Genomic DNA, 17,317 nt, shown 5'->3' with positions numbered 1-17,317 from the left:
AAGTTTAAACCACCTCCATTGGGCGCTTAAACTAGCAAACAAAATTAACTAATTGAGTACTCAAAAACATCCTTCGAGGATTAATTTTAATTTAATCGCTAATCTTTCACCTAAAGATTGGCCCTTAGACGGCAGATTCAAATTTTTTAAAAATTTAGTTCAGCAAATTTTTAAATTTTTAGAAAATCTCCAAAAACCAATTCATGGGTAGCAAATAAGGAATAAAATAGAAAAAAAATTAGCGGTTCCTACGACTTTAATTTCGATGAAATATTTTTTTGTAATATCTTTGAAAATTAGCCTTAATCATTTACTGTTATGCATTTTATATAAAGCTTTTTTAGGACATAAAATTTCAGATTTCTTTAAAATCGAATAATGTCAACCCATACTGTGGAGGTCAAAGTCAAGTTAAGCAATATGGGGAAACTTTCATGAAATCGTAATAAAATGTACATAATTCACTTTTCAATCGATTTAAATAAATCTTGAGAGAAATATATAATACAAATAACAGTGTTATAATAGGCTATGACGAATCTTATATACCCAACATCAAATCATGTGTCATATATTTCAAGTGAATTTCGAAAAGTGGTCCTATACTATATGTATGTATCTATTTTTTTGTTATTTGCTTCCATAGTTTTTTTTAAATTTTAGTTTCCTATATAAACAGTAGAAATGCCCTGACCCGATAGCAGTGATGCCAAGTGTAGGGATTTTTCCCTTTTTGTAGGGATTTTTTTCAAAAATTTCACGTGTAGGGAAAAAGGCAAAGATTTCTTACTATTGTCAAGTTGTAGGGATTTTTTCAATTTCATAGTTTTTATCAACTAAAAATATACTCTTTCATGTATTAAACTTTAAAATTAAAAATTAAATCAATTTTAAGTGTATCGTTAGTAAAAATTCCGCTTGTAATTTCTACAATATGTGTACCTACATATCGCTACAAGCCTGGCATAATCCAAAATTCGGGTTTCTTGAACTGAGGTCTACAAAACATGCGACATACTAAAATCTTTCATATAGATTTATCAAATTTCTAATATGTCTATTATTTTCGATGTGAAATCGATTTTTTGTAAACGTAAAAACTAAAACCCACGTTTTCGTGAAAATTGAATTTAAATTTTGATGAGAAACATATTAACCTCAACTATCTGAATTTGGATTTTTAAAATCCCTTTATTTGTTTAAAAGTTATCAAAGAAAATAGTTAAATGTCATTAAATATTCATATCCATTTTTCTTCAAACGACTTTTTTGGATTATGCCAATCCTGTTGAGCGATATATTCTGACTCCTTATAGATAGAGTAGTCGGGGGCTTAATGCAGTAACTCAGGATTGAAAAAAATAATTTAATGTTCTGAAAATTTATAAAAGTAAACCGCAAAAAGTAAACGCAAAAGTAAACCTTATTTAAAATAATTATATTAAATTTTAGTTTTTTATGTTATTTTTGTATTTTTTTAAGATAAACTTGGAAAAAAATGGAAAAAAGTAGTATAGGGAAAAATGTAGGGAAAATAAAAAGTAGGGAAAAAAGGAATTTTTTCTCATAAGAGTAGGGATTTCTGAAAAAAATCTCCTGGCATCACTGCCTGATAGTATCATGTTATTATAATACATGAACAAATCCTCACAAAATTTAAGAAATATTTTGGTTACTGTGAAAATAAGTAATTTTCTGAGGGGGACAAAGAGATCTTAGTTCCAATAAAACTTATTTTTCTTGGATTTTAAGCCTGTTATTGGGATTATTATTTTTTGAGAAAGATTTTAGTTCCGATCGAAATGTTTATGTCGAATTTTGTAGCTTTACTGTCAGTAAGATGCAAGTTATGAGCGTTAAAGTAATTTTATGATGGGATCTTTATATGGGGGTAGGGTAAATTATTAGGGTAATTTGACAAAAACATTTTGATTTCAATAAATATCCAAGTAAAAGCGCGGTAATGGGTTGTACTTACATAACCACTTACTTTTCAATGACTACTACTACTTCTTGTAAGAGAAATTGCAAGTATATCTTTGTAAGAGAAATTGCAAGTATATCTTTAACGCCCTATTTGTAAGGGAGCGTGGAAGTACTTGCCTCAATGACATCAACGTGTTAAAATAATGACTTAAAATACTAATGAAGAAGTAGTGAAAAGAGGTTTTATTAGCTTTTTAGCTCATTACATATTATAATTATATTAAATTTCCGTAATAACTAACTAAATATTCAGTACCATATTCCGAGAAAATTGAAAAGAAAAACCGATATTAGATTCGATTTTAGCACTTAAAAAGTTTTACCAAACCTTAATTTCGTTGGCCTGTTTAATTGTTCTTTTTCCATTAAAAATATATTTTCTTTAACAATTTTATTTCTAAATAAAAAAAACTATATTATTTCACATTTTAATATTATTATTTTTTTCTTTTAATCAAGAATGGAGATAATGTTAAACCTCTAAACCCAGTGTGTGGAACTGACGGTCGCACCTACAATACTGAATGTCAATTAAGGAAACGGGCATGTAGGACAGACAACCCTAATTTGCAAATTGCATATCGCGGTCATTGTAGAAGTAAGTAAAATATTTCTAAAATTAATCGGTGTTTCATTTCAAATATCCTCCATAGAATGCTTTAAAATTTAAAAGTACTTTATAAGTCAGATCATTACATAATGAGTCAGTGTAATTATGTATTATTTTTCACTAATCTTCTAGTATTTTTTGCAAAATTTTCCCATTTTTTTGATACTTAATGCTGAAATGGTTCAAAATTTAAGACATTCTTTATTTAAAAGATTCAGATTTTTCGGAAAATCCCCTGGAAAGTAGCAATATTACAAAATGTTCTTTATGTTCTTTTTTCCGTTTATGTTTTTTTAAAATTGTTCGAAGACCTAATTTGTATTTTTATGTATTTAATTGTATATATTTGCATATTTTCTTCCTGATTTGTAGATGTTATATTCATCTATCAGTAGTTTACATTTATTACTAATTCTTAGATGAATCTTAACGATGAAAATTATTTAATAATACAGGAAGTAAAAAATTCAGTGGTTAAGAAAATCAAAAAAAAAGAATAAAAGAATAAAAATAAAACAATCTCATCGTATCTCAGTTTTCAATGTTATATGGAAAATTTCTAACGACAGTGTGTAATAGCTGTTATTGAAAACTTGTTAGATTAATGAACAACTCAATGGTCTCTTCTTGGATGCTCGTTGGCAATGTGTTGTGCCAGCATTGTAACGCTTGGCTGTGCTTGATTGCATTGGAATCTTCTCTACAAATACGTTATGACCAAATGAATACTAACAAGCTAGTAAACTATTTAGAAGACAGCATGCTTTTGCATCTAAAAATTGCATGGTGGACGCGTGCCATAAATGTGGCTCCAACCACTCTACAATGAAAATATGATAGAGCAACATACATACCTACAAAGTATGTATACATATGTACATAAATTAAATGCCATTGTTGCCAAAATTTTCAATTTATAAGATTTTAAGTGAAAATATTTCCATAAAAAAGTTGTCATTGAAAAGAGGTCAAAAGTATTTGATCTTAAGATAAATTATAAATCCATAGAAATTAAATTTTATTATAAATATCCTTTTGCAAAGATTCCAATCAATATAAGTAAATAATAAATAAAGATCTACTCAAAATATTTTTGCAATACCTTAAATTTGTTCCATTCTTGTAGCCGCACTAGAAAAGCATCATACAATTTGTCTCAATTTTTTCGAAATAGTCCTACTTAAACTCACTCATTGAAATTCTTAAGAAAGTAAGGAAACTCTGTCAGTTGGAATCTTTAAATATTAAAGTAATTTTTTCACTTTCCGATATCTAACTAATGGATTCTTGTTACTATGCCATTCAAAAATTCAAAGCAAACAAATTTATTTATTTTTTTTATATTAGAAATATTATTGCAATTTACTTGGTGTCACAGATGGCGCCAAGTTGCTTCATGCCACTGCAATATTCAATGATAAATTTGATTGTTTATTGGTTACAATAATTTCATTCATGATTAGTGACAATAACAACAAGAACCGCAACAAAAATTACATCTACATATGTATTACTGAACATAGATTTTGTAGTCAATACTTAAAATTAATATGTATTAAATATGAATTTAAATAAGTTTAAATTCAAGTAAACAAAAATTCAGTTCAATTATATATTAAAACGCAAAAAGTACAGTGTATACTTTTGGGATACACTGTATGCTTAAGTTGATCTGATTTTTCGCTGCATTTCGTAAAGAATTGGATGTATATCTTAGAAAAAATCCTAATTTTTAAGTTCGTCTACGACGGATAAATACAATTATTAACCTATCTTCCTATATGGTAGGAACTTTTATTCTTTTAAAACTTGTTTATAAAGAATTTCATCCCTTTACTGGATTTTAGTTAGCAGCTTTAAAAACAATTTCTAAAGGTAACATTATGGGTGGATATTTTCTAATTGATGGTGGACATTGGTATAGGAAAACAAGAGGGAAATTATTCTGTAACTTCTAAATGGTTAGTCTGTCGGGATAATGTTGCGGAATCATAGGAGTCCGCAAAGTAGCACACCTCCGACATGCTAAATCTTTCAACACATTTCTTCGTTTATGTTCCGATTTCAAAATCGGAATGTTACAGGCCAATATCTTTAGGTGAAGATATCTCGATGATATGTCAGATGTTAAGCCTTTATTTTCAAGCTAATATAATGGACTTTCAGATGACATACAACAATTTACAACTAAAGTTGTCTTGGCGCTGTTATAACGTCACAAAAAGGGCCAAAAATGGCGTTTTTTCAAATTTCAAATATGTCAAATTGGCTTTATAAAAGTGTAATTAGACCAATTCTAGCTTATGCTCCACTAATCTTTGGGCAAAAAGTGTAATATCAAACTACTACAGAGAGTTCAGAGTACATGCTGCTTGGGTATAAGTGATGCCATGGATACGTTGCTAGATATTCCACCCATTGAAACATATTTAAGATATGAGGCGGCGCTTACAGCCGAACGGCTCATTACTTTAGGCGAACTGGCCAAAAGCGATTATAGGACACGTCATCAATGTATACTGAACACATGGAAGGTTGTACACAATCATCAGACGTGCCTGATCGCATACCAGACATAGAATATGTTGGAAACTTTGAAACGCTGATTCCAGATAGAATGTCTTGGTCAAACGGAAAACTAGAGCAAATACCAGTATGAATCTGTTGTTATACGGATGGCTCTAATTTGGGGGATGAAATTAGTCTGAAGTTAGTATGATGGTACGTATTATGAGTGAACGCACAGGTAGTGCTCGTACATCTATACAAAATTGGCCGTGCGGATTCAGACGAATGTAGAGCATGTGGAGAGGGCAGTGAAACTCTTTCTTTGCCACTGTCAGGCATTTGTCGAAGTTAGATCCAAGTATCTTGGAAGTGATGTTATTCCGAAAATAATATTCCTGACTAACACTGATTGGAAAATTCTTAGGAATTACGTCTAGGAAACTGAGTTTCTGAACATTAAAAAATAATACCTATACTCTGTGAAAAATTTTTTTCATGAAAAGGAGCGCACAACAGGCCCGATAGTGACCAAGGTGTATTTCTTCGGATTTGATGTACTATATATCCTCCTATCAACCTAACCAAACATATCTCAAATCCAAGATGTGATGGAGAAAATCAGATTCTGCGCAGCTCAATCCTTTAGAATCGTTTCTACTTTTTTTCAAATTTTGTCGGCCTGTATTATCATAGGAGATACATATGGGCAATTTCGTGTCAGGTGACCCAACTCAAAAAATCGATTTGGATGAAATTTGCACTAAGGTTAGTACTATTGGATAGTAGGCCAGACACATATTATTAGCTCTATCGGTCAAGTATGGCAGGAGTTAGAGTGGGTCAAAGTTGGACATTTTGGTTATACAGCTTTTTTTCAAATGAGTTAACTTTTCACCTATTGGTCCTAGCAAAAGTTGTACAATTATTACCTAACATATGAATGTGCGCTCATTTTGTATAATACATTTTTTTATCTTTTTATGATTGCAGCAACATGCAACGGTGTTAAATGTTTAAATGGATTAATCTGTGTTGAGGACCAGTATTCTATGCCACATTGTATAGCATGTAAAATAGAATGCCCACAGGATGATTATGAGAATGATGCCGTTGATGCAACGAAAGCTGTTTGTGGCGCCGATGGTAAAACTTACAAGAGCGCATGTGATATAAATCGTATGATTTGTAAAATTGGTCGCTCCATTGGTGTAGCATATCCGGGACCATGTCGAGGTAAGTTATATTAAGAATGTTATTATGAAACTATTCCGAAACAAATTATTTTGATTACTCTATACATAGTATTTTTATAATTACTTTCAAAAAATATTAAGTAATTGATACTTTCATTCCGTTTGCAACACATCGAAACATTGGTCGCAGACCCATGAAAGTATATACTTTCTGGGTCCTATTTTATATTTTAACACGATCTAGATATGTATGTGCGTCCATCTGACTATAATTGATTCTACTCCTAAATTGTTCGAAGAAATTAATGACTCACAAGCCTATTCCAAAAATCATCCAAGTATTCATTTTAATATCGATATATTTATGATAATCAAAAAATCAGTATTAGTTTAATAAATCAGTAAATCGTGATAATAAATAACGAAATTATCGATCCACAATGACAAATGTCCGCGGCTATTTTCCCGAGATTGTCAATTAGTGCATTTAAATGAGAACGTGGACTAATGTCCAGAGATGAATTGATGTATTTAAATGTGGACGTTGGAAAATATTTTCTATATAAATATAGAAAATTGCTTATATACAGCTGTATCACTGCCTGTTATGTTAGTTTTCCTTATTTTATTTTTCTCACAAAATTTGTTTGCGATGTCATTAAAAAAAATTACAAAGTTGCAGAAAATTGCTTGTTTTGCAACATATTATTACCGGTGTCAATGTCAGTGCGGTTACAACAACGTTGAATACGATTACAAATGCAAAAATATCCCAACATGCAATACGATTGATGTTGTTATCTCTTATAGCGTTAACATTATTCTAATTTTCCTTTTCCAGAGAAGATGCATATATGTATGTATGTAAGTTAATAACGCTTTCGTTAGAGATTCTATTTTTATCGAAAAACCTTATATCCTAGAATTCATATTATCTCCAAAAAGTGTCTTCTGAGTTGGGGTTGGAAATGATTACAATGAAGAAGTTATATCGATCACAATTTTTTACGTTGAAAGCCCTGATAGATACAATATTGTCCACATTGAAACATATTTCTGAGGCCATATCAATGGCGTAAATTTTTGAGTCATTATCATCATACATATGTATGTATGTATTTCTATACTTACATTAATTGTTTATTGGGACATGTATGCTAAGGCAAATGTGTGTTCTCTACACTGTAATTGATGCTGTCAGTAATCATTGATTAAGATTTTTTTGAAACTGCACCTCAAATAATACGAGTACAAGATCAAGCTTTTGTTTTTCTTGAACTGCTAAAGAAAGAATCCTTATAATTATAACTACATATACATAAAAACATAAATATGTATATGCAGTTGAATATGTATCATGTTATTTCATTGAAAACAGTTCAACCGCTACACAGAAATACTATCTATCCGCAGTGCTTGTACAGAAATTGTTCTGGTATTTTACAATATTATTGTTGTTATTGTTATTTTATTGCATTACATTAAATAATAGAAAAGCAATAATCATGGTTAACCATTCATGTAAGACAAATCGTTTTCATATAATCTTTAAGATATAATAAGTACTTATTAGCAAATTGTAAAAACATGTATTAATTGTGGTATTTCATTTGATAAATTATATTAGAAAATAATAAAATGTACTTCTTAAACGAATAAAACCAAATGATACAATTAACATTCATCATCATCGAATAATTAGGTTTGATTTTGATATTACTTTTGTTGGAAAAGAAATTCTGTGGTTAGAAGCAAAAACAGACTAAGTCGAAACATTACTTAAAGTCGCATAATATATCAATTTGAGTAAGAATAGTTTATCCTCTACTAGGAATATGGTTTATTTAAACGGTAACGTTGGTAATGTCATGGATCCATTAAAGAATTTTTCTCAATCTCGCTGACCCCAACACATGACTTCTATTGGTTCTAATCATAATCCACCAAGTTTACTGCTCCTATATACATACATACCTAAATCATAAATCCAAATAGTAAATGGTTTGTTTGTTACTACAAGGATTTTTATCTACGAACCTTAGAAATTCAAACTTTCTCAACTTGTTTTTATTTGTTATGACTTTAGATTAAATTAGAGAGAAGCACTGCGACCCCATTTTGGATTTTTGGTGCAGCCCATGGGTTCACCATAACAGGTTTAATTTACGTATGAAAATAACATGTTTAATTTATTGTTGCACATTGCACAATATGTGTTCTGTTCTGTTCCTCCTGACAGCCACAAAATCTGCAGAGCTTCGATATGGCGTTTCCTAGGATGAATTGATGATATCTGAGACCACAGTGTCCTGTGAGTAGTCCCGTTTGTATTCTGAGATCACTTTTGTTAAGCGAGAATAACTTTTGGAATTTTTCTCTTGATAGCGAGATTAAGCACTTTGTCTGTCTAAGCCCTATTGTTGCTTCCCAGTGGCAAGCAAATACCTATTCGACTCACGATACGCATCACTGTTCAGGTTCAGGGACGTTAAGTGGGCGATGAGCGCCTCTATTTGATAAGCAGTCCGCCCGTACATTGCCCGAATGATCTTCAAGGCCGGGTACCCAACATATTGTTAATTTTTTGTGTTTACCCAGTTCGTTCAATGAGGACACACAGACCATCACAACATCCGACCTAACTTCATACGAAAGTAAGGCCTTGAGTGCTGCTTGGCTGTCTGACATTATATAAATTCTCAGACCCCTTAACCTTCTCCTCACGCACTCTTTAGCACAGATGAAGATGGCGTAAATTTCCGCCTGAAAGATTGAGAGATATTTTCCCATGGATATTGCCTGCTCCAGTATCACTATCTGTGTGTTTGGACCCGTTAGTAGACCATACTTGATCATCATCTTGCTGCCACCATGTTTGAATGGCCAATTTGTTCCTTTCAGGTATCATAACCTCGAAGGAACGGTAAAAAGCCAATGTTGGTGACCCACAATCATGGACGAGGATATGATGAATAATTTGAATATACATACTTATGTGCCCTTCCGGTAGACGAATTGCCGATTTACAATAAGTTATGACTTATTGAAGTCCCTATTTGCAAGGGATTATGGTAAGTACTTGAATCCAATGAAGAACTTGTCCGGGATAGAATTGTCGCTTATTAATCACTTCTAGACAAAAGAAATTGCTTAGCTAATTCAATGGCTGGAGTAGTAATATTGTTTTTACTGCAACTTGTACGAAAATCCCTACACATAAGCAAACTAAATATTATGTTCGTTAATTTACAATTTATGACCTACTGTGCATCTTTTTGCTATGGTTATGCAAAGTATTGTATGTTTTGTTCATAGATACATTGTTATTGATTATTGTCATCATTTGAGATTGAATTTCTACAACAAATCAACAGAAACAACGTTAGCAGTGATATCTGAACAACTATAAAAAATGAACGGTAGCAACGACGACAATACAGTTTATTGCCTATTTGGGTATGTTCAACTTACAATTTCTACTGCCAGTTTCTCCCTCATATTGCATGATCTATCTATCATCCATCCATCTAGTTATGCAGCCAACAGTGGTGAATGGGAGCATCTAGTGATTTGAATTCTGATTGAGATGATGATTGAAATTTAATCATTGTTCGATGACATGTGTAAACATCCGTTACATACAGTGGAACTAAAAACTAAAATGTTAAAAAAAAAATATTTTTCTGATTTCATATTGATTATTGTCCTCTAGTTATTACTCAAAAAATGATGATCAGACATACGTATGACTTTTTAAGAATTGATTTTGTATAAATATGCCGATATATTTGAACGATAAGCTAATCTTATGTACAAATTATGTTGCTAAATGACTGCGAGTTCTGGAACATAATAATGATTAAAGTCCTTACATGATTCATCAACCGCTATTTTCGAAAATTATTAAGAATATTCTGGCCCAATGCAGAAGACTTAATAAAACTCTGTTAAGATATCAAAGCGTAAATGGAATTGAATAGGTCATGTATTAAGGAAAAATCTATCAAGGTACTAGAAGAAGAGGCCAATATATGGATGAGACAAGAAGTGAAACTTATTCGATAGAGATAGTAGTTCTCAGTATATCTTATAAAGGTCAGTACAAATCATAATACCCTCCCATCAATAATGGCATAGGGTTATACTCGTAAATTCAATTACATTTTCTAATCTTTGAAGCCCACAGTGCTACGCATATTACGTGGCACAATGTGGTCAACAGTAACAACAGAAAACAATACGAAAAACATTTTCTCAATGTTTCCAATTAATTACATCATATAGAGTTGCATGTTGTTTCTTCTTCACCTATTGTCATGTAAGAGTTTATATGCAAATGAAAAAAAAGTAAAAGAAGTTTGCGAACATGGAAAAAATCAATCAACCACAGGAATGCTACCTGACAATAAAAGCAAAAAAAAAATAGAATTCAATCTCTTACAAATCAATTATAAATACCATTTGAATGACTTTAGCCACACAATGCTTTTTTGGTCGAATAGTTTCTGAAGGAATTTGAAATGATTTCGAATCAAATTAGTAATCGACCTACATTTAAGTATTGAACAGGTTGCCAAATTTCAGTTTTTAAGATAAAAATTTTGGCATTTATTAATTTAAGATAATAGACTGGTTCGAGTGACAAAGCAAGAAAATAAATGTCTTGTCTGTTTGACATAAAGTTTGACACGATTTGTTTGACATAAAATTTTATACGATCGAAAAATGTACCCTTTTATATATAGCAATTTATACTAGTGACTCTTATGAAGAATTGAGTAATTCGTACTTCAACCGATTCCTAACGGTGTTAATACTTATTATTTTTAGCAAAAATTTACTAAAACTATGTTATATATTCACACCTTCTATGTGACTGTCCAGCCTTACAAGAGCACAGACTACTCTATCTGGGTAGAGCTCTTTTCCATGATCTAGACTGTCTCAGAGATGCGTCACTGATAAACATGAACGGTTTCATTAAAAGCACCGGCTGGTTTACATGGAGACCGAACGAACCAAGTAGTCAACGAAATTACGAAGGGTAACCATTCTCTTATCGCTAGGGAGTGGTAATTCTAAGGGTATCACAATGGGCCACAAGGCCTCCGAGTGAACTCGCTTGCTAGCGAGCAAAACACGTAACCAACCATGTTAAATATTCTTAATTAAATTTAAACTTGAGATTGAAGTTATGCTTGATATCAAATATAACATATTTAAAAATTTCTAATAAATCTAAAATGTACCTACTTATTTCAATGATTGCATTCCCGATTTGAGTTTGAATTCGTACTTGGTTGCATATTTCAAAACATTTCAATATACGAAAATAATGAAATACAAAAAAATAATAATTATTTAAAGATATTGTCACGCTGAGTCTACGCCTTCTTCGATTTCTTCAGATCATGTCACAAATCTTAAAAATTTTTATAAGCCGGGCTTAATGAAGTAGAAAATGAGCCTTGGGTCGCAGTTGTAGACGTTTGTAATTATTTTTTGGGGAACAAAACTATAAAGCAAAAATCAAGAATTTCTCTCTGCATATCAAGATTTTAAATGCAATATGTCACTAAAAATTTAAATCTTGGTGCAGTATCAGTTGAACATGGCGAGAGGTTACACCTTTGTTGGTCTAATTGTCGTGAAAAATCAATGAATAGAAAAACAACTGAAAATAAAAAATACTTATATAGATTCCCTTTTGCGTAAAAAGTAAACGTGATAAAATTTTTTTTACCACGCTTGGATTCAGGACCAATAAATCTATCCCAATCAGTCATCAAATTTAAAGTCGCGCAAAAAATGCAGATCAGTGTTATAAAATCAGTTCTGAGGAATATTGTTGTACATACATATTTCAAAAGTACTTACATCTAAGGAGAAAATCGTTCGAAAAGCCAAACGTGACACCTGGAAACTTTTCTGTGAACAGGTAGATAGCGTAAATGACCTATCAAGGATAAAAAATCCCTATCCAAAACTCATGTCCAACCGGAATCTGTGATCGATGACACGAGCATTTCCCAACTGGAAATCGAGTACCATAGATGAACCGATATTGGAGGAAGGAGAGGCTAAGCCAGAAATTGTTATGGTTAAGGAGACAATCAAGAGCTTTGCAGCCTTACGTTCTTTCTTCTTAAAACCTCGGAACGGATAGTCGATAGTATGGTTAAAAGCAGTATGTCAGACAAAAACCACAAATATAAGCAGCATGCTTATGTAAAGGGACGATCGGTGGAAACCGCTTTAAACGAAGTTGTCCACTACATAGGTGAATCATTCGATAGCAAACTGTATACACTGGCGGTGTAGGAAGGCGCCTTCAATAACTTGCACACTGATATTCTTAGACCAGTTTGATGTTTACCGGGTGCTTCGTAACTGGATCAACTACATGATAAAGAACAGAAGGTTAAGCTGCGACATGTACGATATAACTATCAGGAAAAAAGTATTTCGCGGTACACAACAGGGTGGTATTTTGTCTCCCATACTCTGGGTTACCACGATTATAAGCCTCCTAAGGAACCTAACCGAGAAAGGACTTAGACCTGTCTGCTATGTAGACGATGCATCACGATGTCGTAATACTTTTAAAGGGATCCAAATTACTTGTACTGAAGAGCTAAGGAGGCTCTTAATATGGTCTTGAGCTGGGCTCAACCGAGAGGCCTCAATGTTAACCCAGTAAAGACGGAAATCTGTCTTTTCACAAAAAAACAAACATTTCTACCTATACTGAACCCTGCTTCCTGGGCAAAAAGATACCGGTGACAGACAAAGTTAAGTACTTAGGTGTAATCCTTGACCGGAAATTAAAATGGAGACACCACATAGAGGAAAGGATCAATAAGGCACATCGGTGCTGGGCGATATGTAGGAGAACTGTAGTCGTGAAATGGGGTCTTAGTCCTACTATGACAAATTGGCTTTATAAAAGTGTAATTAGACCAATTCTAGCTTATGCCTCAATAATCTGGTGGACTTCTTTGGACAAAAAGTGTAATATAAAACTACTACATAGGTGGTGCCATAAGTACTACGTAAACCAAGCCTCTGAAAACGTTGCTAGATATTCCACCCATTGAAACATATTTACATCCGAACGGCTCACAACTTTAGACGAACTGGTCATCAATGTATACTGGACACATTCTTCGCTATACACAATCTTCGGACGTATCCGATCACATACCAGACACAGAATATGTCGGAAACTTTGAAACACTGATCCCAGAAAGAATGTCAAGCGGAAAATTAGTACAAATACCCGTAGGAATCCATTGCTACACGGATGGCTCTAAATTGGGGGACAAAGTGGGGGTTCTATATTGAAGACTCAGAAACAGAAATATACCACCGTTTACCTAATCACAACATAAGCTTTCAAGCAGAAGTACGAGCTATGACGGAATGCGTAAATTAACTTACATATTTGCGAAAGCCAGAATGCTATTAAGGCAATATTAAGTGATGAAGTTAAATCTAAACCGTATTGGATTGTAAGAAAGCTTTAACTGAATACTCTACCAGGCCACTCGGAAGTAGTGGGCAACGAAAGGACGAATGTATTACCTTTAATGGGAAGGGAGCTCGAGATAGTTAACCTGACGAATGCAAAACCATTCGACGCAACGAAGGCTGAATTAAAAATATGGGTGAGAGAATCCCATAAGGCCTATTGGAATAATGAAATGGTGTGTATAACCATAAAGATGCTATGGGGTGTAAATAATGAGAAATGGAGTACAGATCTCTTTAAAATGAACAAGTATGAGATTAGTGTGATGCTACGTATTTTGAATGGACACACAGGATTACGAGCTATACAAAATTGGACGTGTGTATTCAGATGAATGTAGAGCATGTGGAAAGGACAGTGAAACTCTGGAGCAATTGTTTGTCATTGTTAGGTATTTGTTGAAGTTAGATCCAAATATCTTGGAAGTGATACTATACTATTCCGTATATAAAATTCCTCGCGAACACTGATTTGGAAATTAATTGGAATTACGTCCAGGAAACTGAGTTTCTGAACATTAAAAGATAATACAGTCAGTTAACACAATGTTTATTTTTTTACCAATAAACATTTTTCTTCCATGATAAAGCATAAAAAAATCGATAAAATAATTTTCATCTAAATATATTAATGCAGTATATAGTTATGAATACATATTTAAAAATGCATATCCTTCATGAATTGTTTCAAAATAGGTATCTATTACAATTCTTCGGTTTTTCAAAACTGGTCGTATGGGTCTACTTTCTTACTACATGACTTTTTACAATAAAAATATTAATCATTACTGACGGTAGGTTTAGGTTTAGAAGGGTTTTGCTCCTTAAAAAGTACATATCCACTCGGAGACCATAAAGCCCATTTTGATATTACCAAGGGTTTACTACCAAGAAGATATACCAAGTCAGTACCTTAAAGAATAAATCAATGAGAGAGAAAATCTATGCAAAACTTAATAGACTGCGAGGGTTAAGACCCGCAATTGCCATTTCAGCCTGAGATTTTTGCATTCTAGGTCAGTGGCAAATTATGTATATTTTCGATGACAGAAACTAAGAACTTGTATTATCTCGAAGTGCGAAGCATATCACTTACACATTCTCCTTATGGTATGCAAGTGCTTCATTGCCTTGATATTTCATTCAGAACTACGCTTATGAAACATCTGGGATATATAAATTTTATTGATTTCTTTCAATATTTCCAAGCGCACTTTGGTCTTTCTAATACCCGTTAGAACCTAGAGAGCTTGCTAAAAAATAATAAGAAAATACATTAGGTTATTATTGATCCTTGTTGTAAAATATGTAATTAAAAATGCTTAATAAGCACCATCTAAAAATGATCCATTTTGTAGGAACAAACTACTCTCAAAAATTTTAAATCATTTATATATGTATGTATGAATTTGAATTTTTTTATGTATTTGATCATTTCCACAGTTTCCTTGTAACAGATACATATACATAAATTCATGTCAAAAAACAGCAATGTCACCGACAATATCAACGATAGTGAACAACATTAATTACAAAATATATGTTGTAGAAGTATATGTGTGTACTATATTGTATATTTTCACTTCGGAATAATGTCTCACCTAACAGTGATAGAATTTGCAACAATGTTGCAACACCATACGTAATAACTAATACTGAAAGTAACACTGAATGTTCGATGTCTGACTTATATAATGTTTGACACACTAATGTTGTTGTTGTTGCTGTTTTATGTTGTAGTGTCATTTTAAAGGTTGACCACAAAAAAAAAACTTTATTAAATTGCGTTATAAATTCAAGCGAATACTCATTCAGAGATTGGATCGGGTGCCTGTGTATAAAAAATTTTAATGTTTATTCCCATACGACCAAGGAGAACATATCCGCAATGTGTCTTTGGCGTTTGACCCCCTCTCAATGAAAATAAAAACGACAACTTAAAAAAAGCACAACAGCAAAGGCAGGAGGCAAAAGAATTGATTAACAGCCAACCAAATTGTAGACACATTCATTTGTTGTTGTCTTTCCTGTCTGGAACATCAATTCTTTATAGCTACTGTGCTGCGCAGTGCGCACGCGTATATTCCCCATATAATATTAACAACATACATATTTACACATACACGCACAGGCAAGAGAAATGACTAAAAGCCAGAACAATAAAAAACACTGAACCACGTTAATGGCCAACAACTCAGACTCGTGCACTTAAGACACCAGACAACAACAACCAACCAGCCAGTCATCCAGCCAGACAAAACAACAAAGTATTTAAGACTGCACACCACTAAACTCGACAGGTAATTTTTTATATAGAATGCGACGGTCACTGTCGAGTGCAACCAACGAACCAACCGAACTTACTAAAGCGCAACAAAAACTAAAAAATAATAACAACACGCACCATCAACAAACAAAAAAAGTCGGACATGCCCTACCATATGATACCCAACTATTGAGCTATTACTCGGGACTTGGGAAAATTAAATACACCAAAATTTGTTTACGCCTGAGACATATACTTTTGTAAAGATTTAAGCCTTTAGGAAAATATGACCCTAGAATGCTATAAATGCAAAAAATGAGTTTTCGCTGTTATCTTTGAAGAAAATTCAACATTTTTTGTCACGTTCGATATGCCCTCATTTTATTCCATATTTTGGATAACAAGGTTCCGAATGGGATACATTTTTTACACAAATGGAACTATCTGTATGAAGCAGAATAACAAAATATTATTTAATTATATCCATATACCACTACGTAGGGATAGGGATATTCCTCGAGAATATTTAAATGGAGTCTAGGTAAAGCTTTTATCGATTTAAACCATTTTTGATTAGATTCGTCCTTGAATTTCAACAAATAAAAGTATGGTTCCATAAGTATACATTAAGCTGGGTGTTAGACCATTATTATCGGGTGTTACAAAGATCCAAACAAGCACATAATACCCTTCCTATAACGTTATGTAGGGTATAAAAAGTAACAAACGCATTTAAAACATGTGTATATACTACAGACACAAATTCGAATGTGTTGCATACAATGTTGTATGCAAGCGACAGACATACATTCAGAAACGTACTATCAATATGTATAATAGTACTGCAAACGATTGCCAACAGTCAACAGTCAGAAAGCAACATGTCAAATACGTAAATATGTGAGTGCTTCTCTCGTGACCAAGGCACGTTTACTAAGGTCTTTTCGCAACACAAAAAATGCAAAAAATAAACATTCAGATACTCCAACAAAAACAACAACATAATAAAACAATAAATTTTATGAAAGAAAATAAAAACGAAAAAGAACAAAAATTAAATAAATAAATAAAAACAACTATGCAGCTGCATTACATCAACTGCTATGCATGGCATTTAAGAAGGCCTTTAAGCGTCCAGACGTCTGTGGTATTTCGCGTTCAAGAAACGTAAAAACGTTAATACTACAACGAAATTAAGAATCACATTCACACATACAACATCAG

At 32.6% G+C, this 17,317-nt stretch overlaps 1 protein-coding gene across 4 annotated transcripts in view; it reads left to right on the top strand.

Annotated features, from left to right (window-relative positions):
• LOC119616169 (putative uncharacterized protein DDB_G0277255) overlaps positions 1–17,317 on the top strand; it is a 75,594-nt gene that overhangs the window by 42,470 nt on the left and 15,807 nt on the right. For 3 of the 4 annotated variants that reach the window (XM_037972476.1, XM_037972454.1, XM_037972465.1), the window contains exons 5-6: positions 2,446–2,584; positions 6,095–6,337. In XM_037972476.1, the coding sequence (XP_037828404.1) occupies positions 2,446–2,584; positions 6,095–6,337 (382 nt within the window). Of the gene's footprint in view, positions 1–2,445; positions 2,585–6,094; positions 6,338–17,317 lie in introns of those variants that run through there. The other variant, XR_005232507.1, reaches the window with a different exon arrangement.

This window comes from Lucilia sericata, unplaced genomic scaffold (genome assembly GCF_015586225.1).
Source record: "Lucilia sericata isolate MDLA Ls3-8-SP2 unplaced genomic scaffold, ASM1558622v1 Contig000002F_arrow, whole genome shotgun sequence".
Classification (NCBI taxonomy): domain Eukaryota; kingdom Metazoa; phylum Arthropoda; class Insecta; order Diptera; family Calliphoridae; genus Lucilia; species Lucilia sericata.
The sequence above is the reverse complement of the archived record's forward strand: the minus strand, read 5'-3'. Positions and strand labels throughout refer to the sequence as shown.